Consider the following 26,771-nt stretch of genomic DNA (forward strand, 5'->3'; position numbering starts at 1 on the left):
CATTCTACTGTTAAGTGTAGGACAATAATTATCAGATAAGAATTAACTTTAAATGATTTTTTATCTCATATTTTTTTTTTAATGCAATTCATTTTTATTTATCAAGGTCAACAGTTGCTCTTAACTAAGGATTTTTATAAGGCTAATTACCGTTTTGTCAGGCATAGTTGGGCGTTTGTAGTAGCCTCTGACCTTCTCTCCCTTTTGCTATAATTTTGCATAAAGGTTCAAGTTATGTTTTGCTATAAAGATTCATTTGTGCATTTAGATGAATTACATAAGAAAACTAGTTTTTTTAACTGAAAGTAAGGAGCGACAATAAAACTTAAAACGAACAGAAATTACTCCGTATATGAAATGGGTTGTCCCCTCCGCAATACCTCGCTCTTTACGCTAAACCTTTTAATTGTTTTAAAAAGCAGAATTGTGGCAAAGAGTCAAACTTTAGCGTAAAGAGCGAGGGATTGCGGAGGGGACAACCAATTTCATATACGGAGTAATTTTTGTTCGTCTTAAGTTTTAATGTCACTCCTTACTTTCAGTTAAAAAAAACTAGTTTTTTATGTAATTTCTGAACGTTTTTGAATTAATGCATGTTTGATTTTGGCTCTCCACACATAAATTATTAAAATGAAATTTGCATATTAATTCCTTTTTTGGCTAAATGGCTTTCTCTTAGTTTTGATCAGACGATTTTGAGAAATAAGGGATGGGGAAGGAGGCCTAGTTGCCATGCAATTTGTTGGTTACATAAAAAGGCAACTATAAATTATAATTTTTCACGAATTTTTTTATTAGTAAAAAATATACGTACCTTAAGAATTAACTGACGTAACAAACTTTTATATTCTTTAATTTTCATTATGTATATGAGGGGGTTTGTACCCTCGTTAATACCTCGTTCTTTACACTAAATCGTAAGTTTTGTCTCAATTCTTTAAGAATGACCCCTGAATCAGAAAGGCCGTAGAATAAATAGTTGAAATTACTAAAAATACTATAGCATAAAGAGCGAGGTATTTATCTCCTTCTAAATACCTCGCTCTTTATGCTAAAGTATTTTTAGAACCCCTCATATGCGTAATAATCTCTGTTCGTTTTAAGTTTCAATGCTACTCTTTACTTTCAATTGAAAAAACTTTTTTATGTTTATTTTTTCATTGTTTTTTTATAGTAATTTTAGAAAATCCTGCGCCCATTTCATTGAATTTCTGTTCCCCCATGATATATTTCTCCAAGGAAAGATCCTCCCACATAGCCCCCTCCCCTCAACCCCACCCCCAAAACCAAAAAAAAATCCCCCGAAAACGACTGTACACTTCCCAATAACCATTATTATATGTAAACACTGGTCGAAGTTTGTTACTTGCAGCCCCTCCCCCAGGGACTGTGGGGGAGTAAGTCATTCCCAAAGACATAGTTATTATGGTTTTTGAATATGCAGAACAAAATGGCTATCGCAAAATTTTGATCTGTTGATTTTGGAGAAAAAATGAGCGTGGGAGGGGGCCTAGGTGCCCTCCAATTTTTTTGGTCACTTAAAAAGGGCACTAGAACTTTTCATTTCCGTTATAATGAGCCCTCTTGCGACATTCTAGGACCACTTGATCGATACGATGACCCCTGGGAAAAGAAAAGAAAAACAAACAAACAAATAAACACGCACCCGTGATTTGTCTTCTGGCAAAAAATACGAAATCCCACATTTTTGTTGATTGGACCTTGAAATTTTTTCTATAGGGTTCTCTGATACGCTGAATGCGATGGTGTGATTTTCGTTAAGATCCTATGACTTTTAGGGGGTGCTTCCCGCTATTTTTCAAAATAAGGCAAATTTTCTCAGGCTTGTAACTTTCGATGACAAAGACTAAATTTGATGAAACTTATATATTTAAAATAAGCATAAAAATCTGATTCTTTTGATATATCTTTTAGCATCGAAGCTCCGTTTTTTAGAGTTTCGTTTACTATTGAGCCGGGTCGCTCCTTACTACAGTTCGTTACCACGAACTGTTTGATAGAGGGATATAATAGAATGGCGAGGCTTCAACTGTTGTCTGTTCCCCAGCTAAGTAGGTATACTAGGTTGGTTCCCCTTTTAATAGTTGTAATAGTTTCCAGAGGTACCAATTCATGAAAACAGAGAGGGCCAACGATTTTACTGTTTTTTAACCTCTGTTTCTCCGTGCTTTAAAATTAATTCAAATGCTTATTTTCAGGTATAACGAAAAAAAAAAAACAGGTATGCTTTGTGGAATTATAATCGATGAAATAAAGTTTCAACAGGGGTTCGAAATATTTGCAAGGATTGGAAATAATATCAAGGGTTGAAAATTTTTCCTAGAAGCTGTAGGAATCGTAGGTAAAACTGATCAGTTGAGTTAGAAATAATAGTCGTATTAATGATAATAGTAGTAAACATTGGTACGGTAGCATTACCATTTTGGTCCCCCTAAGGAGTGGAATCCACAGTTTGGCAATATTTGAAGTAAGCTGTTGCCTCATTACTCCTTTCACAGCAGCTTTAGCTGATGTTCATAAGATTACTAATGATAGCATATGTCGTAGTAATTGTATAGTCAGTTATATTTTTCCAACTATTGTCTTATTGTGGGTTATTACGGAGTGAAAGGGAGGAAAAAGATGTATTTTTGTTCTTTCTTCTCCAGCACGTAATTAAATCATGCTGAATTCTCAATTTTAGTGCAAGTAATTAATAGTATATGTCTTAAATAATGATCCCTTGGACTAAGAAGAAACTTTGGTCCAACCGCCTAAACAATCAAACGTGGACCAAGAGAACGGCCCGTACAACAAAAATTCACAATGGTAAAAATCAACAACCAGAACAATCAAATGAGATTAGACCAATCAAAGTATCTAAAGCAAAGGGCCTTGAAAAATTGTGGAAAGTAATAAAAATTCAAAATGAAGAGTAAACAATTGTGCTTTCAGGAGACATGCGACAGAGAGCATCTGAACGAGTAAAAATGAAAGTGAAGAACAATGAAGTGATAGGTTCTAGATGAACAAAGCCGTCACAATCTTCGGCGCAAACAACCTGTGACACGGAACCAAGCACAAACCTACAAAGATGCCCGTATACTATGCAAGCGTTAGTTATATGTCATTGAGATCCTTCAACATTGTATGTATTCAAAGCCTAGCAAACAAAGGTTATTCATTTGGAGATTGCTGCTTGATTGGTCGAATTGCATCACCACCTCCATAGATTCTAAATGAATGGGTTTGTCTTTCTTTAGGTCGTCACTTGCTCTTTAGAGAGTTTCACAAACGAAACTAAGACTTGAACTCACATTTCCCTTTAGATTCATTACACGTAAGCAATGATTGAATTATCAGTAGTCGTAATGTTTTTAGCTTTGAAGTAACTGGACAAATTTATCACAAAATCAATTTAACGGCAAATCTATCACAAACTACTGAAGGTGAATTGAGCCAACTTCATATGCTCGAATGTATTATTTAGACCCGGTGAAGCTGTGGATGATTCATAACCTTTGTGGGAGTTAAACGTGATGTGAGGTGCATGATAAACAAAATTAGAAAAATTGCGGTGCTGCTTGGGTTTTCCATGCAATTGAATTCCGTTACATCTCCAGCAGATGAGGAAAAACCAAAGTATCAGTGTCGTTATGATCCCAAATAAGACGAAATATAAAAAGAAGTATTTTCAATTGACCCTGCTGTTTATCAAAGAGACTCCAATAATCACATATCTTCTCCTGATAATCTTCATGTCACCACGTACAATCTTCGTATGCTTAACAAATTTCAATGTCTAGTCGAGGTCGAATATGCTTGCAGTATAGGTAAGTAGAAGTATCAAACACTTCGTGGTAACGAACTGTAGTAATGAGCGACCCGGCTCAATAGTAGCCGAAACTCTAGAAGATGGAATTTTGATACCAATAGTAACATAAAAAAAATCGCACTTTAATGCTGATTTTAGATATGTAAGTTTCATCAAGATCAGTTATACCCATCAGATGTTACGAGCCTGAAAAAATTTGCCTCATTTTAGAAAATAGGGAGAAAAACCCCCTAAAATTCATACAATCACACCATAATCTCAACGAAAATCACACCATTCGATTCAGCGTATCAGAGAACCTTATTGTAGAAGTTTCAAGCTCCTATCTACAAAAATGTGGATTTCGCATTTTTTGCCAGAAGACAGATCACGGATGCGTGTTTATTTTTTTTTTTTTTCCCAGGGGTGGTCGTATCGACTGATCTAGAATGCCGCAAGAGGGCTCATTCTAACGGAAATTAAAAGTTCTAGTGCTCTTTTTAAGAGACCAAACAACTCAGTGGGCACCTAGGCCCACTCCCACGCTCATTTTTTCTCAAAAGTCACCAGATCAAAATTCTGAGATAGGCATTTTATTCACCACAGTCGAAAAACCTAATAAATGTATCTTTAGGGACGTACTCCCCCGCAGTCCCCATGGGAGGGGCTGCAAGTTACAAACTTTGACCTGTGTTTACATATAATAATGGTTACTGGGAAGTATACTGACGTTTTCATGGGGACTGTTATAGTTTAGGGGAGAGTTGAGAGGGGGGTTACGTTGGAGGGTATTTCCATGGAGACTCTTCTCATGCGGGAAGAGAATTTCAATGAAGGGGGCGCAGGATTTTCTAGCATTATTTGAAACAAACAATGAAAAAATAAATATGAAAATTTTTTTTCTACTGAAAGTAAGGAGCAGCAGTAAAAAGTTAAAACGAACAAAATTATTACGCATATGAGGGGTTTACCTCCTCGTTATACCTCACTCTTTGCGCTAAAGTATTTTTAGTAATTTCAACTATTTATTCTACGGCCTTTGTGATTCAGAGGTCATTCTTAAGGAATTGGGACAAAATTTAAGCTTTATTGTAAAGAGCAAGGTATCGACGAGGGTTGAACCCCCTCATATACGCAATAAAAACATACGAATATGGAAGTTCGTTGCGTAAGTTAATTCGTAAGTTACGTATATTTTTTACCAATGAAAACGTTTGTAAAAAATAAGAAGTTCTAGTTGCTTTTTTAAGTAATCAAAAAATTGGAGGGCAACTAAGCCTCCTCCCTCGCTCCTTTGTGATTCAGAGGTCATTCTTAAGGAATTGGGACAAAATTTAAGCTTTATTGTAAAGAGCAAGGTATCGACGAGGGTTGAACCCCCTCATATACGCAATAAAAACATACGAATATGGAAGTTCGTTGCGTAAGTTAATTCGTAAGTTACGTATATTTTTTACCAATGAAAACGTTTGTAAAAAATAAGAAGTTCTAGTTGCTTTTTTAAGTAATCAAAAAATTGGAGGGCAACTAAGCCTCCTCCCTCGCTCCTTTTTTTCTCAAAGTCTTCCGATTAGATGCAATTAATTAATAAGCAAATTTCGTTTTAATTATTTATGTGCGGAGAGCCAAGATCAAAACATGCATTAATTCAAAAACGTCCAGAAATTAAATTAAAAAAACAAGTTTTTTTAAATGACAGTAAGGAAAAACATTAAAACTTGAAACGAACAGAAAATACTCCGTATATGAAAGGGGCTTTTCCTCCTCAACGCCCCGCTCTTTACGCTAAAGTTTCTTACTGTTTTAAAAATAGAGTTAAGAGAAAGAGTCAAACTTTAGCGTAAAGAGCGAGGTGTTGAGGAGGAAAAGCCCCTTTCATATGCGGAATAATTTCTGTTCGTTTTAAGTTTTAATGTTGCTCCTTACTTTCATTAAAAAAAACTTTTTTTAATCGAATTTATATAAATAGATCTACAAAGAACATGATTGTGCTTCAGTAAAGATGGTCAAAAATCAATGGTGTTTGGTTTACAATTAAATTAAAAAAAAAAGTTTTTTAAATGAAAGTAAGGAGCGACATTAAAACTTAAAACGGACAGAAATTACTCCGTATATAAAAGGGGCTTTTCCTTCTCAACGCCCCGCTCTTTAAGCTAAAGTCTGACTTTTTCTCTTAACTCTACATTTTAAAACAGTAAAAAACTTTAGCGTAAAGAGCGGGGCGTTGAGAAGGAAAAGCCCCTTTCATATACGGAGTATTTTCTGTTCGTTTCAAGTTTTAATGTTTCTCCTTACTGTCATTTTAAAAAAACTTGTTTTTTTTTAATTTAATTTCTGTTTTTAACATATGTGAGGGGGTTCGCCCCCTCGCCAGTACCTCGCTCTTTACACTAAAGCTTAAATTTTATTCCAATTCATTAAGAATGACCCCTGAATCACAAAAGCCGCAGAATAAATAGTTGAAATTACTAAAAATACTTTAGCGTAAATAGCGAGGTATTAGGAGGAGGTGAGCCCCTCATGTGGGTAATAATTTCTGTTTGTTTTAAGTTTTAATGCTTCTGCTTACTTCCAGCGTGAAAAAAAAACTTCTTCATATTTATTTTTTCATTGTTTTTTTTTTTTAAGTAATGCTAGTAAATCCTGCGCTCCCTTCATGGAAATTTTCTTCCCCCATGACAAATTCCTCGATGGATAGTTCCCCCAGCATATCCCCCTCTTCTCAACCCCTGCCTCCAACCAAAAAATCCTCCTGAAAACGCCTGTACACTTCCCAATAACCATTACTATATGTAAGCACTGGTCAAAGTTTGTAACTTGTAACCCCTCCCACAGGGACTGTGGGGGAGTAAGTCGTCCCCAAAGACATAGTTATAAGGTCTTTCGACTACGCTGAATAAAATGGCTATCTCAGAATTTTGATCTGTTGACTTTGGAAAAACAATTAGCGTGGGAGGGGGCCTAGGTGCCCTCCAATTTTTTTGGTCACTTAAAAAGGGCACTAGAACTTTTCATTTTCGTTAGAATGAGCCCTCTCGCAACATTCTAGGAAAACTGGGTCGATACGATCACCCCTGGGGAAAAAAACAAACAAATAAACACGCATACGTGATCTGCCTTCTGGCAAAAAATATAAAATTCCATATTTCAAGGAGGCACACTCGTGCCTCTATAAAGAGGCGACACACGACAATGTTAAGCGATCTTCGGTTCCAGTGGTCGCAGACGGATGGGGAGGGATGCATTTCGTAGCCCGAGCTCCAACTAAGAAACCTGCAACATTTCATCCCCCTCCGACTTTTTCTTCATGGGGAAAATCTGGCCGAAAGTTTCGACCTGTCAACCCAAGCCCCCCTTTAACGTTGTCTGATCGGGAAATTCACAAGTTAAGGTCCCCTAGGGCCCAGGAGCTTATCCGCGAAATTTCAGCTTGATCCGATAACTCCTTCCCTGTTTTCCAGAAACCACGCATAGCCACTTAAAATTCATTTACTTTTTTTCCTAGACGCCTACAGGTCACATCCGACATCGGATCTGGGTGTAAGAAGACTCATTCGATGCGGAATTCTCCGAGTAAGTGCCCATGAAAGTTTCGTAGGAAAATCTTAACCCCCCGAAAGTTTCGACCCTCCAACCCCCCCCCCCCCCACCCCTTTTAACGTTGTCCGATCGGGCTGAAATTCACAAGTTAAGGTCCCCTACGGCCCAGGAGCTTATCCGCGAAATTTCAGCTCGATCCGATAACTTCTTCCCTGTTTTCCAGAAACCACCCATTAGCTATTTAATTAACGGATTTCTCTCCATAAGAGCCCATGTTAATTTGAAATTTTTAAAAGCTGTTGAGAAGCACCTCCGACTTTTTCTTCATGGGGAAAATCTGGCCGAAAGTTTCGACCTGTCAACCCAAGCCCCCCTTTAACGTTGTCTGATCGGGAAATTCACAAGTTAAGGTCCCCTAGGGCCCAGGAGCTTATCCGCGAAATTTCAGCTTGATCCGATAACTCCTTCCCTGTTTTCCAGAAACCACGCATAGCCACTTAAAATTCATTTACTTTTTTTCCTAGACGCCTACAGGTCACATCCGACATCGGATCTGGGTGTAAGAAGACTCATTCGATGCGGAATTCTCCGAGTAAGTGCCCATGAAAGTTTCGTAGGAAAATCTTAACCCCCCGAAAGTTTCGACCCTCCAACCCCCCCCCCCCCCCACCCCTTTTAACGTTGTCCGATCGGGCTGAAATTCACAAGTTAAGGTCCCCTACGGCCCAGGAGCTTATCCGCGAAATTTCAGCTCGATCCGATAACTCCTTCCCTGTTTTCCAGAAACCACCCATTAGCTATTTAATTAACGGATTTCTCTCCATAAGAGCCCATGTTAATTTGAAATTTTTAAAAGCTGTTGAGAAGTTATATTTACCCACATGCAAGTTATTAGCTCAGTTGGTAGAGCGTGAGACTTTTAATCCTCGGGTCAAGGGTTCAAGTCCTTTACGGGCGGTTTTTTTCACAACATCAAAAAAATTTTGATAACACCTGGACAGCTTATCATTTGAGAGATAACAGAATATTAGCTTCTTATGAGCAAAAGAAACATTTCGGTCATTCTATCTATTTTTTTTTCTATTTTATACAATGATTTAAAAGCGGGGGGGGTTCCTCTCCTAATTCCTGTACGAGGAGTACAGGAATTATTAAATTACATCCACCATGGATTGTAGAAAAACGTACAGAATTAATATGAAAAAAAATTAAACCTCTACAAAAGAGTCTTTAAAAGCGGGGGGTTTGCCTCTTCTAATAGTCTTCTTATAGTCCTAATTGTAGAAAAACGTACAGAAATAATATGAAAAAAACTTCGTTTTCTTAAAGAGTTAAAGAGGCTGCGTCCCAAAGTCGAACCTTAAAACGTACAGGAATTAGAAGAGGCAGTTGGGGGGCTGCCGCCCCCCAAACCCCCAGCTTTTAAAGACTCTTTTGTACAGGTTTTTTGTTTTTTTGCTAACCCCCAGCTCTTGGCTTCGGAAAGGCCCTCTTTTAATTAACAAAAAATTGAAATGAATGAATAATGGAATAACTTCGAAAAATGTTAAACACAAGAGGACAGGAGAACCATTGCGCCGAAACTAGTAATTAGTAACAATGAAGTCCCCCCCCCAAAAAAAAAAACCTGTACAAAAGAGTTTTTAAAAGCTGGGGGTTTGGGGGGCGGCAGCCCCCCAACTGCCTCTTCTAATTCCTGTACGTTTTAAGGTTCGACTTTGGGACGCAGCCTCTTTAACTCTTTAAGAAAACGAAGTTTTTTTCATATTATTTGTTGATAGGAGCTTGAAACTTCTACAGTAGGGTTCTCTGATACGCTAAATCTAATGGTGTGATTTTTGTTAAGATTCTATGACTTTTAGGGGGTGTTTCCCCCTATTTTCTAAAATAACGCAAATTTTCTCAGGCTCGTAACTTTTGATGGGTAAGACTAAACTTGATGAAACTTATATATTTAAAATCAGCATTAAATTGCGATTCTTTTGATGTAGCTCCATTTTTTAGAGTTTTGGTACTATTGAGCAGGGTCGCTCCTTACTACAGTTCATTACCACGAACTGTTTGATGAAGGAGACATTTACACGGAATGACGCTGCATTACGCCAACTGAAGCATGCTGTTGACAATTTAGTTACGATTCTCAGAAATGAATTTTTTCGTTCAACTTTTAAATATTCAATTACCTGGACAATACCACATGCAAGATATAAGCCAAGCCCAAGAACATTGGGTAGATATTGGACAACAAGGATCAATGTTGGCAGTGTATTTTCAACATAACAAGGCGTTAAAACAAATGAAAAACAACCAAAAATTTCTATATTATCGGAGAATGCCTGAAAACTTCATATTGAATGGAAAAACGAGTACACAGGAAACAAAAATTCATCGATTGCGTTTCAATGGTCAAATTCACAACATAAATTTTGTAGCTAAGCCATAGTTCTTCTATTTTGAGCCCTTCTCTATCATGTGAAGGATCCAACATTTTTCGAATATCTTCTTATTGTGAATAACACTTGTTATGTGACATACACACAAACATGCTCAGTTTATAGCCTTGAATTTGACGATAAACAGTGGTAGCGTGTTTTAGAAGAAGCGGCACTATCCATAGTGCCTTCTTTAATACGAGTGCCCTTCAAACAGGTTCCTGTTTTTGGAAATCCGGCAGATATTACGAACGTTTGGGAAAAAAAAATTAAAAACCACTTTCCAGGATTTTATTCAGCAAGTTTGACGAAATAGCGTATCAGAAAATACTGCAGATAACATTCTTAGTCTTATTGCATCCGAGCTTATTGCAATGACAAAAGAACGGTTAAAATTTTTGTGTTTGAGTAGAACGATATGGAACAGACATCATTGAGACCTAAGATAATAATTAAAATTTGGAATTTTAAATTCTAGTGAGGATGTTGCTACCAGATAAAATTATGCATTGGCTTATGCAAGAAAAACAGCTTGAAATTGTCGATAAAATTTTACAGGCTGTCGATGAACCTCATTATGGTGAAAAAAAATATTTTGGCCGATGGGCCAAACGGTACGAGCAGCATATTTATGTAAAAGAAAAAAACATCCGCACGGTGAAACTCACGAAGTAAAATGTACAGCTTTTAATGGAGCTGTATCGAATTTATTGTCTTTCGGACAAATGACACACCAGACCTTTGGCTTAAAAGCTCCACTTTCCTAAGATTCAGTTTTCAGTGTAAGACCTGGTTCAAACGAAGCTTCAGAATTTGCTCAAGTGGATATTTTCCTCCTTGACAAAGTACCCCTGTTGCCCGAGTATGCCTTACAAAATTCGGATCAGTTGTTGAAATTTGTCATTTGGAGGGGAAATCCTAGTTGCTGGAAGTGAGTTTCAACAGTCTTTAACCGTTCAGCACCGAAACCAATAAAAAAATATCTTTGGAATTATTTCAATAGTTTTCCTTAAAAAAAAATATGCTTGTTCATCCTAAACAGGAAGCATTTTCAAAGTACATCCTGGACTTTCCCAAAAATGATTTCACTAAAATTGAATTACCGGAAGACGTGATTTCCATTGTTGTTTAAATGAAGAAGTATTTGGAGAATGTCTGGCAAATTAAAATTTCATTTGAATGAAAGACCACTTTATTTTAACTTCGCTGAACAAAAAAGTTGGTGAAATATATCAAAAACTGTTCATCACCTCCTAGGAAAATACAAATCGTATGAATATTATAATTATGTAAATGATAAACAGGAAGGAGGAATTGAATTCACTCCAGAATTCCTTATATCAACTGACAGTGCAGATTGCCACCCCATGACTTAAAATACAGAAAAAAAACAATAGTTATCTTTTTTTGTTACTTAGATATTTCAGGAAGGATGTGTATTGATACCCACCTCGTCTTTACCGAATTATATAACAACATAATAAGCCGAATATTATTACTGGGGAAAAACCAAGAAAAGAAGTTTACATTTGTTGAGTTACGCTCAACTCCAGTAAAGGTAAACTTGTTTTTCTCTGTTTAATGATATCAATTTCTACTTCCATCAGCATTTTCAATTAGAACAGATAAATTGCAAGGCAAAATTTTCGATTTTGTGGCGTCATCCTCCTTATACCTGTTTTAATCGAGGTGAGCTGTGCGTGGCATTTTCTCGTGTTAAATGACAACGCAACCTAAAAGTTCTGTTACCACCTGAAAATGAACGACGAGCATATAATGGTGTGCGGAAAAAAGCACTGACAACCGTCAACAAGAATATATTTTATTTAAAATTACATTCCATTTTAAAATTAAATAAAAGAGCAATAATTGCGTATATATGTGTTTACTTTTCTTCGAAATTGGCTAGATAGTTCTTTTATCTTAAAAAAAATGTCGAAATTTCATATCCAAATTCTAAATAGGAGACACCATTAAAAAGAACACGTATTTTTACCAGGGTTGTTGAATCAAACCTAAGGTGACGCCATGATATCAAGAAGAAGTTCACATTGTTTGCGGTTAGAAGACAAGTGACATTGAGAATCAATATCTAAGAACCTGCCGCGTAGCTGTGCCAGAGCCCAGCTCTTGATACTAGTTATATATGCTGGTTATATAATTATAATCTGTAGCCATCCTCTTGTTTTTACTTGGAGGATTTTCAAGAATATGTCATGGTCGACGTCTGTTTATTTGTGGTTTCCTTGCTCTCTGAGATGTAAAATTATTTTTCTAATTAGAATACTGCCTTCCCTTTACTGTGTTTTTCCGTGACAAATAATTTCTTCTTTCAAAAATTCCCAGATGTGAAACAGACCTTGAAATACAATTATTATTTTCAGTGAAGCTCAATTCAAGCAAAAAGAGAAAAAAATTAACAAAAGTCAAAACCTTCAACTTTTAGATTTTATAGATATGAATTCCTAGCATTTTTTTATGTCTTAAAAACTGAAAACTCAATTTCCAGAAATTTTCTGCATTAATACTTCTGTTATCGCTAGAATAATTTCTTTCTGCTCTATCTTAGTTCATAATATATGAAATAAATGTAATGACACATTTTTTATTTTAATCCTTTTTGAGTTTGGGTAACTGTTTAAATTCTGGGAAAGATAAAACTGGTAGCATCTGGGCAAGTGGAGTATACAACGTTATTTGCTTGTGCGGTAAATTTTACATCGTTCGAACGCACCAACAATTTTCAGCCTTAGCAGAACAAATTTCTCATCATTCCGACCATTGCATAATTCGAGGAAGAAACAGTCATTTCGAACGATAAAGGTTTCGCACAATGGCTATGGAAACATTACAAATAAAATCAAAATTTCGCAGATTTAGCAATTAGTATAGCTACTGAGAATCTAGAAATTGATTCTACTTAAAATATTATTTTTCAAACGGACCTATATTAATAAGGAGCTAATTATAAGTGAAAGAATAAAATATTTAGGCTTTAACTTATCGAGAAATGGAAGCCTAAAGAGTCGTGTCAATGAAATAAATAAGAGAAGTGGAGTGCCCATGTCTGCAATTTTTTGAAACCAAACGATAATGGAGATTAAAAACCTAAAAATTTATATAAGAATATTTAATGCAAAAATTTTACCCGTGATAGAATATGATGCAGAGATATGGGGTGAAGATAATCAAACAGTTCGTGGTAACGAACTGTAGTAAGTAGTGACCCGGCTCAATAGTAAACAAAACTGTAAAAAATTGAATTTTGATACCAATTAAACAAAAAAAACAAGTTTTTTTAAATGAAATTAAGGAGCGACATTAAAACTTAAAACGAACAGAAATTACTCCGTATATGAAAGGGGCTTTTCCTCCTCAATGCCCCGCTCTTTACGCTAAAGTTCGACTCTTTCTCTTAACTCTACATTTCGAAACAGGTAGAATGTTGCAAGAGGGCTCATTCTAACGGAAATGAAGAGTTCTAGTGCCCTTTTTAAGTGACCAAAAATTGGAGGGCACCTAGGCCCCCTCCCACGCTAATTATTTTCCTAAAGTCACTGGATCAAAATTCTGCGATAGCCATTTTATTCAGCGTAGTCGAAAAACCTTATAACTATGCCTTTGGGGACGACTTACTCCCACACAGTTCCCGTGGGAGGGACTCCAAGTTACAAACTTTGACCAGTGCTTACATATAGTAATGGTTATTGGGTACTGTACAGACGTTTTCAGGGGGATTTTTCGGTTGGGGAAGGGGTTGAGAAGAGGGGGATATGTTGGGGGAATTATCCATCAAGAAATTTGTCATGGGAGAAAGAAAATTCCATGAAGGGAGTGCAGGATTTTCTAGCTTTATTTAAAAAAATGAAAAAAACAAATATGAAAAAGTTTTTTCAACTGGAAGTAAGGATCATCATTAAAACTTAAAACGAACAGATATTATTAGGCATATGAGGGGCTCACCTCCTCTTAATACCTCGCTCTTTACGCTAAAGTACTTTTAGTAATTTCAACTATTTATTCTACGGCTTTTGTGATTCAGGGTTCATTCTTAATGAATTGGGACAAAATTTAAGCTTGTAAAGCGCGAGGTACTGACGAGGGGGTGAACCCCTTCACATTTGTTAAAAACATGAGAATACAAAAGTTCGGTACGTAAGCCAATTTATAAGTTACGCATTTCTTTTACTATTAAAAACATTCGTAAAAAATTAAAAGTTCAGTTGCCTTTTTAAGTAGCCAAAAACTCGGAGGGCAACTAGGCTTCCTCCCCCGCTCCTTTTTTTCTCAAATCATTCGATCAAAACTATGAGAAAGCCATTTAGCCAAAAAAAATATATGCAAATTTCGTTTGAATTATTCCTCTGCGGAGAGCCAAAATCAAAACATGCATTGATTCAAAAACGTTCAGAAATTGAATAAAAAAACAAGTTTTTTTAACTGAAAGTAAGAAGCGACATTAAAACTTAAGACGAACAGAAATTACTTCGTATATGAAAGGGGCTGGTTCCTCATCAACGCCCCGCTCTTTAAGCTAAAGTTTTTTACTGTTTAAAAAGGTAGAGGTACTGATGAGGAAGCAGCCCCTTTCATATACGAAGTAATTTCTGTTCGTTTTAAGTTTTGGTGTCGCTTCTTACTTTCAGTTAAAACAAACTTTTTTTTTGTTTTTTTTTAATTTCTTAAAATACTTTAGCCTGCCATAACATATAGAGATAAAACGATCGAAAATGGGGGTTTTAAAAGCCACATGAAAATACTGAAGAAAACACAGAAAGCGAATATTTTAAATTAATATCTGTTCGTTTTTTATTTACATAGTCTTTTTCATGGAAAAAGTAATATTATGCATCTTTTCAGTTTGTTTCTATAAGAATCCATAGTACGGGTTGCTATTTGTATGTTGAATCCAAAACAATCTTAAATGATAGTAGCACCCTTTTAACAATTCATATACACATAACTTGTTTTGATTTAGTTCAACACTGCCCTCGGCATTCTCTGGAAGGTTTACCTGAATACCCTTCGTCTTCTTGGAACGTAAATCAAAGATGCATACCTTTCTCAATAACATGTACTATGTGGAAACAATGAGCGAATCGCCTAACTTACAGCCCTTGTCGTGAAGATTGTATGGAGGTTGACATACCCATAGACACAATAAGGTGTTTTTCTATAGGGTGTCGGCTTGTGAGATGCTTCAAACAGGCTAAATTGGCTACTTAGGTCTACTTTTGCAGTATTAGCAGAGTTTTTAACTAGTTTTCTTATTCATTTAAATTGTCAAAGGTGTTTTCTATAGGGTGATGGCTTGTGAGATGTTTCAAACAGGCTAAATTGGATACTTAGGTCTACTTTTGCAGTATTAGCAGAGTCTCTAATAAGTTTTCTTCTTCATTTAAATTCTCAAAGGTGTTTTCTATAGGGTGTTGGCTTGTGAGATGTTTCAAACAGGCTAAATTAGCTACTTAGGTCTACTTTTGCAGTATCAGCAGAATTTCTAATAAGTTTTCTTATTCATTTAAATTATCAAAGATGTTTTTTATAAGGTGTTGGCTTGTGAGATGTTTCAGACAGGCTAAATTGGCTACTTAGGTCTACTTTTGTAGTACCAGCAGAATTTCTAATTCTGCACATACATTTCAAGTAAGAAAAATACTTATCTCTATAGTCAGAATTGCATCCTGAATCCAAAGTTATTGTGCATTTGCATCAGAAAGGAAATTAATATTCACCATATACAGACCTAGCCTATACCAATTCAGGGTATATATTTGCACGTTAGTGAGTATATGTGTATGTATGTGTATGTGTATGTATATGTGTATGTATGTGTGTATGTATGTGTATGTATATGTATATGTATATATATATATATATATATATATATATATATATATATATATATATATATATATATATATATATATATGTATATATGTAAGCCCTATAGATAGGTAGAGTAGCTCCATAGGAGGCTTAGGCCAAGTAGGACCTTGTCCCAGTGGGGCCCATAATAGAAACTGGGAAACCCTCCTCTGGGGGTCATAATTACAGGTGGAGGAGGAAGAAGGCCCCTCAAATGTACACTCAGCAGGGCCAACTGCCGTGTTCACGCGTCAGATGAGTTACAAACCTTCTCCCAGTAATGGGTTAAATTGCATGGTGAAGCAGAACACCATCGTGGGAGGATCCTCTATAGGAGGACAACTGCGGCAGGGCGTAAGATCCAGATTTATGGACAACGGCCTCTGTAAAGGGCTGCCTCGACCCTTTCGGGGTACCTGCAAGACTGGGAAACTTGCGGTCAATTTTTCCCACTTGAGGAGTGGCGCCCCTCGAGGAAATTATAGCCTAGTAAACAACACAGCACTCGTACGGGATTCTGATTATTGGATAATTTTCTGGGCTTGGTTTGTTTTGATGGGCGTTTTCGGGCTGAAAAACCTCTTCCTAGCTAATTTATCTACTATGGGCTGCCTCCCCGTAGTAGCATAATATTTGTAGGCATGAATATATAATGAGTCGGAGGTAATAGGCTTGGGACTGTCTGTGCAGGATTTCGACTCTTGTTGATAGAAGAGCATCGCCAAGTGCTGAAAACCATGTTGTGACCAAGATGGGCCCAGGATTGCACAAAGCCTCCAACTTACTGGAGGTCCCAGGGACTTCTTGCTGTCCGGTTCTAAGCCGGCTTAAGCGCTTCGGTGTAGACTTGAGAAGATATGTTGGTCCCCATCCTGCACTGGTATCCCGGATCACTGCTTTTCTTGAGGCCAAAATAATTTCAAAGATTTAAAGAACATGAAAATTGGAACTTGGAATGTTACGACGTTAAAAAATGACTATCGCATCGACATTTTGACTGACGAATTCAGACGGTTTGAACTGGATTTATTAGGAGTTTCAGAAACTCATATCCCAGGGGTAGGAAGCATGAAATTAGGTGACATAGAATTTGTTTACTCAGGAAGGAAGGATGGGGTACATAGACAGGGAGTAGGGCTCATGATGAATAAGGAAGCTGCTAAGTCTTGTTTAGGCTGGGAAGGTATTAATAATAGAATACTAATTGCTCATTTTATGACTAAAAAGTTTAGGGTATCAGTTATAGTAGTATATGCCCCCATTGAACCAACTGATGGAGATACTAGTGACTCAGATGAATTTTACTTACAGTTACAGGAGCAAATAGACAGGGTACCAGGTAGAAATATGGTGTTTTTGCTAGGAGATTTTAATGCCCAGGTTGGTAGAAATAGGGATAGATGGTATCCTAGCCTAGATAATTTTGGTGTAGGAAAAGAAAACAGTAATGGCTATAGGCTTTTGCAATTTTGTAGGTATAACAACCTAGTTATAACCAATACGGTGTTTGGTCACAAAATGGCCCATAAGTTGACATGGTATTCACGTGATGGTAAGACAGCAAACCTTATTGATTATGTTATTGTAAACAGAAGACTAGCAGGATCAATAACAGATACTAGGGTGTATAGGAGTGCCGTTATTGATGTTAAAAGTAAAGATCACCATCTAGTAGTGTCTAAGGTTAATTTAAAGCTGAAATTTCGGAAGAGTAACTCCCTCCCGGAAAGTTATGATGTTGGTAGACTTCAGGATGAAAATTTGAGAAAAAAATTCCAGGAACAGTTGAGTACTAAACTTGAGGGTTTAAAATTTGACAATGTGGAAGATGGATGGAATAATTTCAGAAAAACAATTTGTGAAGTTGCTGATGGTGTCCTAGGGAAGAGTGCTAAGACAGCAACTAGGAATATTAGTGAAAAAGCTTTAGGTTTAATAGAGAGTAGAAGGGGTTTGTATAAGAATTATCTGAGCGATAGGTCGTATGAAAACAAAAGGAATGTAAAGAAAGTGGAGAAAGCATTAAAATATGAACTAAGGAGATGTGAAATGGAGGCGATGGATAAAATTGCTGAGGATCTGGAAGATGCGGCTAGACGGCATAATAGTAAAATATTATACTGGCATGTTAATAAATTGAAAGGGAGTAGCCGAACCGGACTAGTCCCAGTTAAAGATAGAAATGGGGTCACAATTAGTGATAAGGAAAAAGTTAAAGAAAGATGGGTGGAACATTTTGAGAATGTGCTAAACCGAGATACAGTTGCAGGAAAAGATATAGATGAAAATGAAAAAGTTTGTGATACCTTGGATGTGAAGGAAGATTTGTTTAGTGAGGAAGAATTAGCGACAGTACTAGAAGGATTAAAAAATAATAAGGCCCCAGGTGCTGATAGTATGATTAATGAGTTCCTTAAATATGGTGGCTCTGAGGTTAGGAATAAGCTACTGAAGATTATGAACATGATTTTTGAAAAAGGGGAAGTACCCAATGATTTTAGGAAAACCTTAATTAAACCACTGTATAAGAAAGGTGACAAGAGTGAATGTCGGAATTATCGAGGCATTAGTCTGGTCTCTGTAGGTAGCAAATTACTGAGTAATATGATACTTTTTAGACTGAGACATGCTGTAGACAAAGTTTTAAGGGAAGAACAATGCGGTTTTAGAAAAGGTAGAGGATGTGTCGACCATGTTTTCACTCTTAGGTTAATAATTGAGAAGTCCCTTCGTTGTCAAACACCTTTGGTCCTTAGTTTTATCGATTATGAGCAAGCTTTCGATTCTGTTGATAGAACAGCGTTAACAAAGGTCTTATCGTTATATGGTATACCAGAAAAATACATTAAAGTGATTTGCGCTATGTACGAGAATAATACTGCTGCGGTTAAGGTAGGAAATGAGGTTAGCAACTGGTTTTGTATTAAATCAGGAGTTAAGCAGGGTTGTGTTCTATCCCCCTTTATATGGATCATTTTGATGGACTTCGTCTTAAGGAGCACAGGAAAGGCAATTGGAGACCATGGAATCAAATGGGGAGGAAGAACGCTCCTGGACTTAGATTATGCTGATGATTTAAGCATATTAGATGAAAGTGTGAGCAAAATGAATGAATTTTTAGAAGTTTTACGAGTTCAGGGTGCTAAAATAGGCTTGAAAATTAATGTTAAGAAGACTAAGTCACTAAGGTTAGGAATAAGTGAAGATGAACAGGTGACCTTAGGTAACGAAAAGATTGATCAGGTTGGGAGCTTCAGTTACCTTGGTAGTATTATTAGTAAAGATGGTGGGAGCAGTGAAGATGTTAAAAGTAGAATAGCTAAAGCTCAGGGTGTTTTTTCACAGTTAAAAAAAGTTTGGAAGAATAGAAAGATAAGCCTACAAACCAAGATTAGAATATTGGAAGCTACAGTGATGACAGTGGTCAAATATGGCTCTGAAGCATGGACACTCCGAAAAGCAGATGAAAATTTACTAGATGTTTTCCAGAGAAATTGCCTACGGATTGTTCTGGGTACCCGGCTGACTGACCGTATTTCAAACAGTAGGTTGTACGAAAAGTGTGGTTCAATCCCGCTTTCTGGGGCTATAATGAAAGAAAGGTTGAGATGGCTAGGCCACGTTCTACGGATGAAGGATGACAGATTACCGAAGATTGTCCTTTTTGGCCAACCGTCTGGGGCTACACGGAAAGCAGGTCGTCCTTGTCTGGGTTGGGAGGATGTCATAAATAAGGATTTAAAGGAAATGGGAACTTCCTGGGAGGGTGTAAAGAGGGAGGCTTTAAATAGATTAGGTTGGAGGAAGAGCGTGCGTAGCTGTGTTGGCCTCAGGCGGCTTGGTGCTGCAGTGAGTTATTAGTAGTAGTAGTAGTATTATCTACGCTGAACAAAATGGCTATCTCAAGCATGATTGGATATGCTTGGGGATATGGTGGGCGTGGAAGGGGGGTTTGTCGCCCCCTATCATTTTCGACAATTAGAAGGGGCACTGACACGTTCAATTTTCAGTCGAATGAGTCTTCCTTGAATTTTGCACGACAACAGATGGCCATCTAAAACTTTCAACAAGAAGCATTTCTCTAAAATCCAAGGTGTGGGGGGGGTAACTATTCTCCGACCACTCTGAATCTTATGAAAGGTACTAGAACTTCTGATTACCAATCCAGTGGGTCCCCTTTGAAGTTTATACGACCATCCTTTCTATGAAAACCTTACTTGACCCCAGAGTCTAACTTACAACCCTTGCCCTGAGGGTTGTGGGGGGGGGAGGGTTGCCATTCTCAAAGACATAATTTCCGGATCTTTCAACTACGCTGAACAAAATTGCAATCTTCAAATTTTGATTGGATGTCTTAAGGGAAATGGTGGGCGTGGGAGGGAGTTTAGTTGCCCTCCAATTATTTTCGATCATTGAAAAGGGGCACTGACCCCTTCAATTTCTAATCGAATGAGCCTTTTTTGAAGTTTCTACGGCAACAAATGACCGTCTCAAAATTTCTACCAGACCCATTTCGGGAAAGTACGAGACATGCGGGTTTCTGTGTGTGTGTGTGGGGGGGGGGGTCATCCACCCTCCAATCACTCTGCACCATATAAATGGTGCTAGAAATTCTGATTAAGAATCCTCCTCCGAATTTTATACGACCACCCTTTCTTTACAAACCTTGATTGCCCCCCGGGGCATACTTTGTAACCCTTGCCCTGGGGGATTTTTTTTGGAGGAGAGTGGAGTATCATCTTCAAAGACATAATTTCCAGGTCTTTCAATGACGTTGGACAAAATGGCTATCTTAAAATTTTGATTGAATGTGTTTGGAGGAACATTGGGCATGGGAGGGGGGCTAGTTGCCCTTCAACCACTTTCGACTGCTAAAAAGGGAACTAACCCTTTCAGTTTCTAATCAAATGAGCTCTTTTTGAGGTTTTAAGATAATAAATGGCCAGCTCAAATTTTGTATCATATATGTTTCGGCAAAATACGAGATGTGAAGGGATCCAACCTCCGATCACTCTGAATCTTAAAACGAGCACTAGAACTTCTGATAATCAATCCACTGAGCCCCCTTCGAAGTTTATACGATCACCTGTTATATATATACCTCGTATGTCCCCAGGGTATAACTTACAATCCTTGCCCTGAAGGCTACGGGGGGGGGGGTTGTCATCCTCAAAGACATAATTTCCAGATCTTTAACTACGTTGAACAAAATGGATATCTCAAAAATTTGAGTGGTTGTCTTGGGGAAATAGTGGGCTTGGAGGGGGATTATTCAATCACTTTCAACTATTAAAATTGGTACTAGCCTTTTCAATTTCAAATCGAATGAGTCCTATTTGGAGTTTCTGTGACAACTCCTTCAAACTGAAATACCCTGGTCTAAAAACCAAAAAGAAAAATATAAATAAATAAATAATATATTGTGGTCCCATCGCTCTTTAGTTAGGCAGCGATATTGCACTTCAAATGATAGAGAATTTTCAAAATTAAAATTTAGGAACAAAAAGTCACGGAAGAAATTTTGCTTTTGAAAACCAATTTAGACTCTAGTTCTTGGAATACCAAAATCTTTCAATCCACGTTGGAAAAAGACTCCACCTTGTCTAGACAAAAAGCTACCTCTAGGATATAAAAAAAGTGATGTATCTTGACAACTTTAAAAATTATTTCTTAGTGAACGAAGTAATTTCGTATATAAAAAGGTTCAAGTTACATGTTTCTAGTTTTTATAATTTCTCGATCAAAATAAAAGAAGTATTGAATGAAAAATTTTTGACAACATTCCGAAAAATTGGAATTTGAGATTTCAGCTTGATTTTTCCTAAAATATATCCGAAAATCTGGAATAGATACGGAATTTTGTTCTTTGGCTCTCAGAGATATAGTTTAATGAGATATAGTATATATATATATATATATATATATATATATATATATATATATATATATATATATATATATATATATATATATATATATATATATATATATATGTATTATTACTTCGCAGCCACAGGCCGGAGATCACAAGAAGAAATAAAGTTCATACAGTTGTATTGTTGCTCTGATACACAATCATAAATCAGTATTATGTGGTACGATCTTCTTTTTTGCTTAAAATATTTTAAATTTCCTTATTTGCTGAAGGGTACTCAAACATTTTGATATGGTTCGATTTCAATCAAGATAACAGCCGATTTTTTGAGGAGGGAGGGGGTCTTTTCTTTTCTTATAAAAATTTATAAATTTCTTAGGTTATCACTTTTGAATTAGTAACTAGTAATTTAGTAATTACTTGAATTTAATAGTTTAATAAATTATTTTAATAAGTCAGTTTAATTTAATAATTACTTTTATAATTTAGTAACTAGTAACTAGTAATTGGTAATTAGTAGTGCAAATATTTTTGAATCAGTGCAAAAAGTAGATTCGTTTCATTGCCAAACTTTCCTGTCTTAAAGTTCTGGCAATTGCAAATAAGGGATGCACTTTACTTACGGTCCAATCGGTTTAGCTTAAAGTTACTTTACAAGCTCCAAAAATCTTCCTTGGGACCAAGTATCACAAACTGAAGTAAATGAATTTCTATGTTCATATTTTGTCTGTTTCTGTCCGAAATTTGTTTGTGTAGTTGAATGCTTTTTGTCACACTTCAAGAGATCTGGGACATATCTTGAGAAAGAAAGGGAGGGGTAGGGTTGACTTTTATCTTATTTGTATCAGTTGCATTTATTCTGAAACTTTGTCTTGTTGACTTCTTTTTCGACGCCTAAAAATTTCAATTCCTGTAAATTACGTTTTCCTTCTTTCTGTTATTTTTTATAAGCTGGATGTAGCCCATTAATCAAGAGGATAAAATATTTTTGAAAAATGTAGGTATTTATTATATTGTGTCAAACTATAGCCTATAGGTATAGAAGTTTTTTTGCTTTACCTGCGTGTAAGTCATCCAACAGCATGGTTCCACTTGATTTGAGTCTAAGCCCCAGAATTCCAGTTCCTCTTCAAATAGTGGACCACAGACATCTGTTGGGTAATGCAACTTACCAGTTCGATAATAATTTAATACTTGTGCAAAAACTCCCGGATGACGATCGAAAAAATATTCGTTCAATATCGGATCATAATTTGCAAGTGCCTCAGTAAGCCTTGATAAACGCGTGGCAGGAATTTTTTTCAGTGTGGCCTTATAGGTTTCATGCCGAATGCCACCACAGTTTAGAACCACACGGTTCTCAGAATCCATATTGAGTAAATTCATACTGCCGTACACGGTGTCTCGTTTTTAATTTTCTTTTTCTTCTAAATATCCATTGAGCTTCTTCTTTTGAACATCTTCATAATCTACAAAAAGAAATGTAATATAAAATAGAATTTAATTGAATAGGTTCCCAAATTTCGCTGAATTCTAGGAAATACAATCTATGGATGGCAAAAAGAACAATTCTCAGTCTATTGTTTCCTTTAGGAAAGGGAAGAACTCAGGAAAATAAATTTTAGGATCAAATTGATCTTTGAAAAGATGCTACATTTTAGTGGAACAATGTAAAAGCTTAAACTACCTAGGCCTCAGCAATATACACGTTTTCTTTAAAATAAAAAAATGATTATGCTCATTGCCACTATAGCCACAAGACGAGAAATTTTTCTGGCACTGGTTTAAAGTTTATTTAATATTTGAATGTTAATTAGTCACCATTAAGTCTTTGTCCTTTCACTTTTTAATGTGGTTTCATTTTACTTTTGAATGTGTTTCAGCATTTAGTTTTTTTTTTAAATATAGCTACTCTGTTTAATTAAAACTTTTGTTTAAGTGAAACAACAATAAAATATACTAGAACAGAAGGGAATATTTCGTGTTGCGTTATATTTTGTAGCCTGATATGGAGTCGAAATATCCATGTAGCACCAGCAATAAACAGCTCATGGTAAGTAAGTAAAGAGGTACTCGTATCAATAATAACCGAAGCTCTAAATAAGAAGTATGAAAAATAGATACATCAAAAGGACTGGCTTTCTATGGTTATTCTAGATCCATAAAGTTCATTAAGTTTAAAGTTGTTCATCAAAAGCTACGAGCCTGAGAATATTTGCATAATTTTCTATACGAAAAAAAAAAACAACTCTAAAAACAGGTGACCTTAAGGAAAATTACCCAATCTAATTCTATATATGAGAGGATCCTATTACATGTTTTGATGCTCTGTTTCCGTCTACAAAAATGAAAAACTTTATATTTTTTTTAGACAGATTACTGATGCTTATTTATTTGAATTTATTTTTCATCAAGGGTAATATTATCGAGCCAATAGCCTTGGGACATCGAAAGAAGGCCAACTCGAACAGAAAAATAAAATTTTAGTTTTTATGTCTAAGAATTCATCTTATTAGGTGGTAGCCCTCCTCATGCTTAGGGCAACTTTTGTGAATGGTATTAAAACAAACACAAATTCCATAAAAAAGCTTGCTTTAAATAAAAGTAAAGAGCGGACGTTAAACCTAAAATCGATGGGATTTGACCCCTCCTCAACTCTCACCTCATGGTTTTGAAATTTGAATATCTTCCGAAAATGCTATAACACCGAATTCTCGAACACAAGGGCAGTTGGAATGGGACAACAAGTATTTTCCACAATACCTTTCAGAACAGAAGAGCTTATTGGCGCCCATTTGATCATAAAAATAAAATTACAGTTAAACTGTTTTAAAAGGCAATCGGCAAAAAATACTTGCTATTTTCTACATTTGCAACCCTTTTTCCCGCTAACTACATTTGTACAGTGTTGTCAGTAAAGCCTTAGAATAAAACTTCAGCGTGATGAACGGAGGTCTATATACAGAATAATTTCTGTTGCTCAGATTTTCAAAGTCACTTTTCAGTTCAGTTGCAGACAAATGTTTTGTTTGTTTTATTAATAACCAAAAAAATGACAGACACAGCTTTATAAAATTCAATTATGGTTAAACAGTCATACCAAACATACTCGTTATTTCATTAATAGATTTGTCTGTCTTCGTCAGCTCCCTAGTCTAATAAAATAAGTAAAGTTAATACTAAACTATATTACTTTTGTATCATATTTTGACAACTGACTAGGAAAATAAAAGCGAGTTAATGGGGACATAAATTTAATCCTAGTTTCAGGTACAACAATAACTGCTTTTGCCCAACATTTTTTTTTTTTTTTTTTTTTTTTTTTTTTTTTTTTTTTTTAACAAAGAAGGTTATAGTGCTAAAGTCCTCATTCTTTTATCGATAGCGGAAGTTATTGTTCTATTTAGAGCTTTCTCTGACTGATTCACCCACGGTTTTCTTTTTTTTAGGGAGGGGGTTCTTCCCACTAATTATAGGACGCGATTATTTCAAAAGTTTGTCCTTAAGTGGTGGCAGTAAAATTTTCAAGCTTGAACAAGGAGCTACACATCACCTGTATGCAGCAGGAAGAAATGAAGAAGTTTTTTTGTGAATCAAATAAAAATTATCTTTAGGCCCTTATTGAGTAGAGGGGTGGGGATAAACCATAAGCTAATAAAGATAAAATTTGATTAAGCCCAAAAAAGATAAATGAAATTTTGAAAAAAAAACAATCTGCATATCCAATAAAACTTGTGTAATTTAACTACTAATTAAATGTTAAAAAGGAATATAACCAAAGAATCAGAAGTATAGGTTCTATGTCGTCAAATTTACAAAAAATTTCAGTTTTCTTGACTTAAAATTACATGTTCAGCTCAAGACACAGATCCGACGTTTTTTTTTTTTTTTTTTTTTTTTTTTTTTTTTTTTTTTTTTTTTTTTTTTTTTTTTTTTTTTTTTTTTTTTATCCAGAACGAATGAAAACCTTTCTCTGGCTTTCAATCTCTTCTAATTATTTTCTCTTTTGAAAGAAATTTCGAGGAGTTTGAGAACTCGTGTCTTCTATATTTTTTTAACATTTCAAAACTTATTTTAAAATGCGAATTCCACGAACAGTCGCAGTTACGATGCACTCTATCCACGAGAAAAATAAGAGGAAATAGACTAGTAAGTCCCAAACTCAAATCTTGTACTGGAGTACAATATGTCACGCGCAATTAAATGAAATATCAACCAAACTTCTTTGAAGATTAAAATACAAATATTAAAACAAAACAAGAAATTGATTAAGTCAGAATTGGACAAATGCTTCATTCACTTTTCCACGTCGTCTTGTTAATCTCTGTTATCTTTCATTAATTAGAAATATTTTACAAAGTGGAATTGATAGATGAAAGAAAATACTTTTTGAGACGATTTTTATGGTGTCAGGCCGCTAAGAACTTTGGGTCTGATGTGCCATGAGTGACCATTAACCTAGGTTTTCATTTCTATGACTAATTATAAAAGATGTTTAAAAAAAATAAGTTTTCTGAAAGAAAAGTAAAGTGACAAATTAAAATCTAAGAAGAAATAAACTCCTAAAATGGCTCATAATTAAACCAAACAGAAATTACTATCAATGAACAATTTAAACCCATAACATACAAAGTATGAACAATCATAACAGACACTAGGATAACAAATATAGATGAATAAATTAATCATGAAACGAAAAATAAAAATGCATAATCAATTCAAACTTGAAACGAACAGAAATTGCCTCTAATAGGAGTATGGCTACTACCCGCTGAATCTTCTAAGAGTTCAGAACCTTCCAATCTCGATTGGGGTAATTCCTATTCATTGTAAGTTTAGATTATTGCAGGAGTTTATTTCTGTCTATCGTGGGTTTTATTACGGCTCTTTACTTCTGTCTGATAAATTTCTTTTTTCGATTTTTTTTAAATCATTGCAACTAAGAATCTTGTCTCAAACTAAAATGATCGCCAAATCCCAGGGATCAACTTTCCTCGGCTAGGTCTTTGTTTCGATTAAATAATTTTTTTTTCTTTTTCAACTGAAATTAAGTAGCAATATTACAACCTAAGACTAACAGAAATTATTATGTATATGAGGGGGTTCGCCCCCTCTTTAATACATCACTCTTTACGCTAAAGTTCAAATTTTGTTCAAATTCTTTCAGAGCGATCCCTTAATCGCAAACAGTTTAATTAGAATAAAATGCTCTTATGAAGGTAATAAACAAACTTGTACTGCA

General features: G+C 35.7%; 1 protein-coding gene across 2 annotated transcripts in view; it reads right to left on the reverse strand.

Annotated features, from left to right (window-relative positions):
- The window catches only part of LOC136031478 (potassium voltage-gated channel protein Shaw-like), a 144,317-nt gene that overhangs the window by 116,365 nt on the left and 1,181 nt on the right, over nt 1–26,771 (reverse strand). For both annotated transcript variants that reach the window (XM_065711111.1, XM_065711110.1), the window contains exon 2: nt 22,589–22,998. In XM_065711111.1, the coding sequence (XP_065567183.1) occupies nt 22,589–22,915 (327 nt within the window). In that variant the 5' untranslated portion in view covers nt 22,916–22,998. The remainder of the gene's footprint in view (nt 1–22,588; nt 22,999–26,771) is intronic.

The sequence above is a fragment of the Artemia franciscana genome, chromosome 9, assembly GCF_032884065.1.
Source record: "Artemia franciscana chromosome 9, ASM3288406v1, whole genome shotgun sequence".
Lineage (NCBI taxonomy): Eukaryota > Metazoa > Arthropoda > Branchiopoda > Anostraca > Artemiidae > Artemia > Artemia franciscana.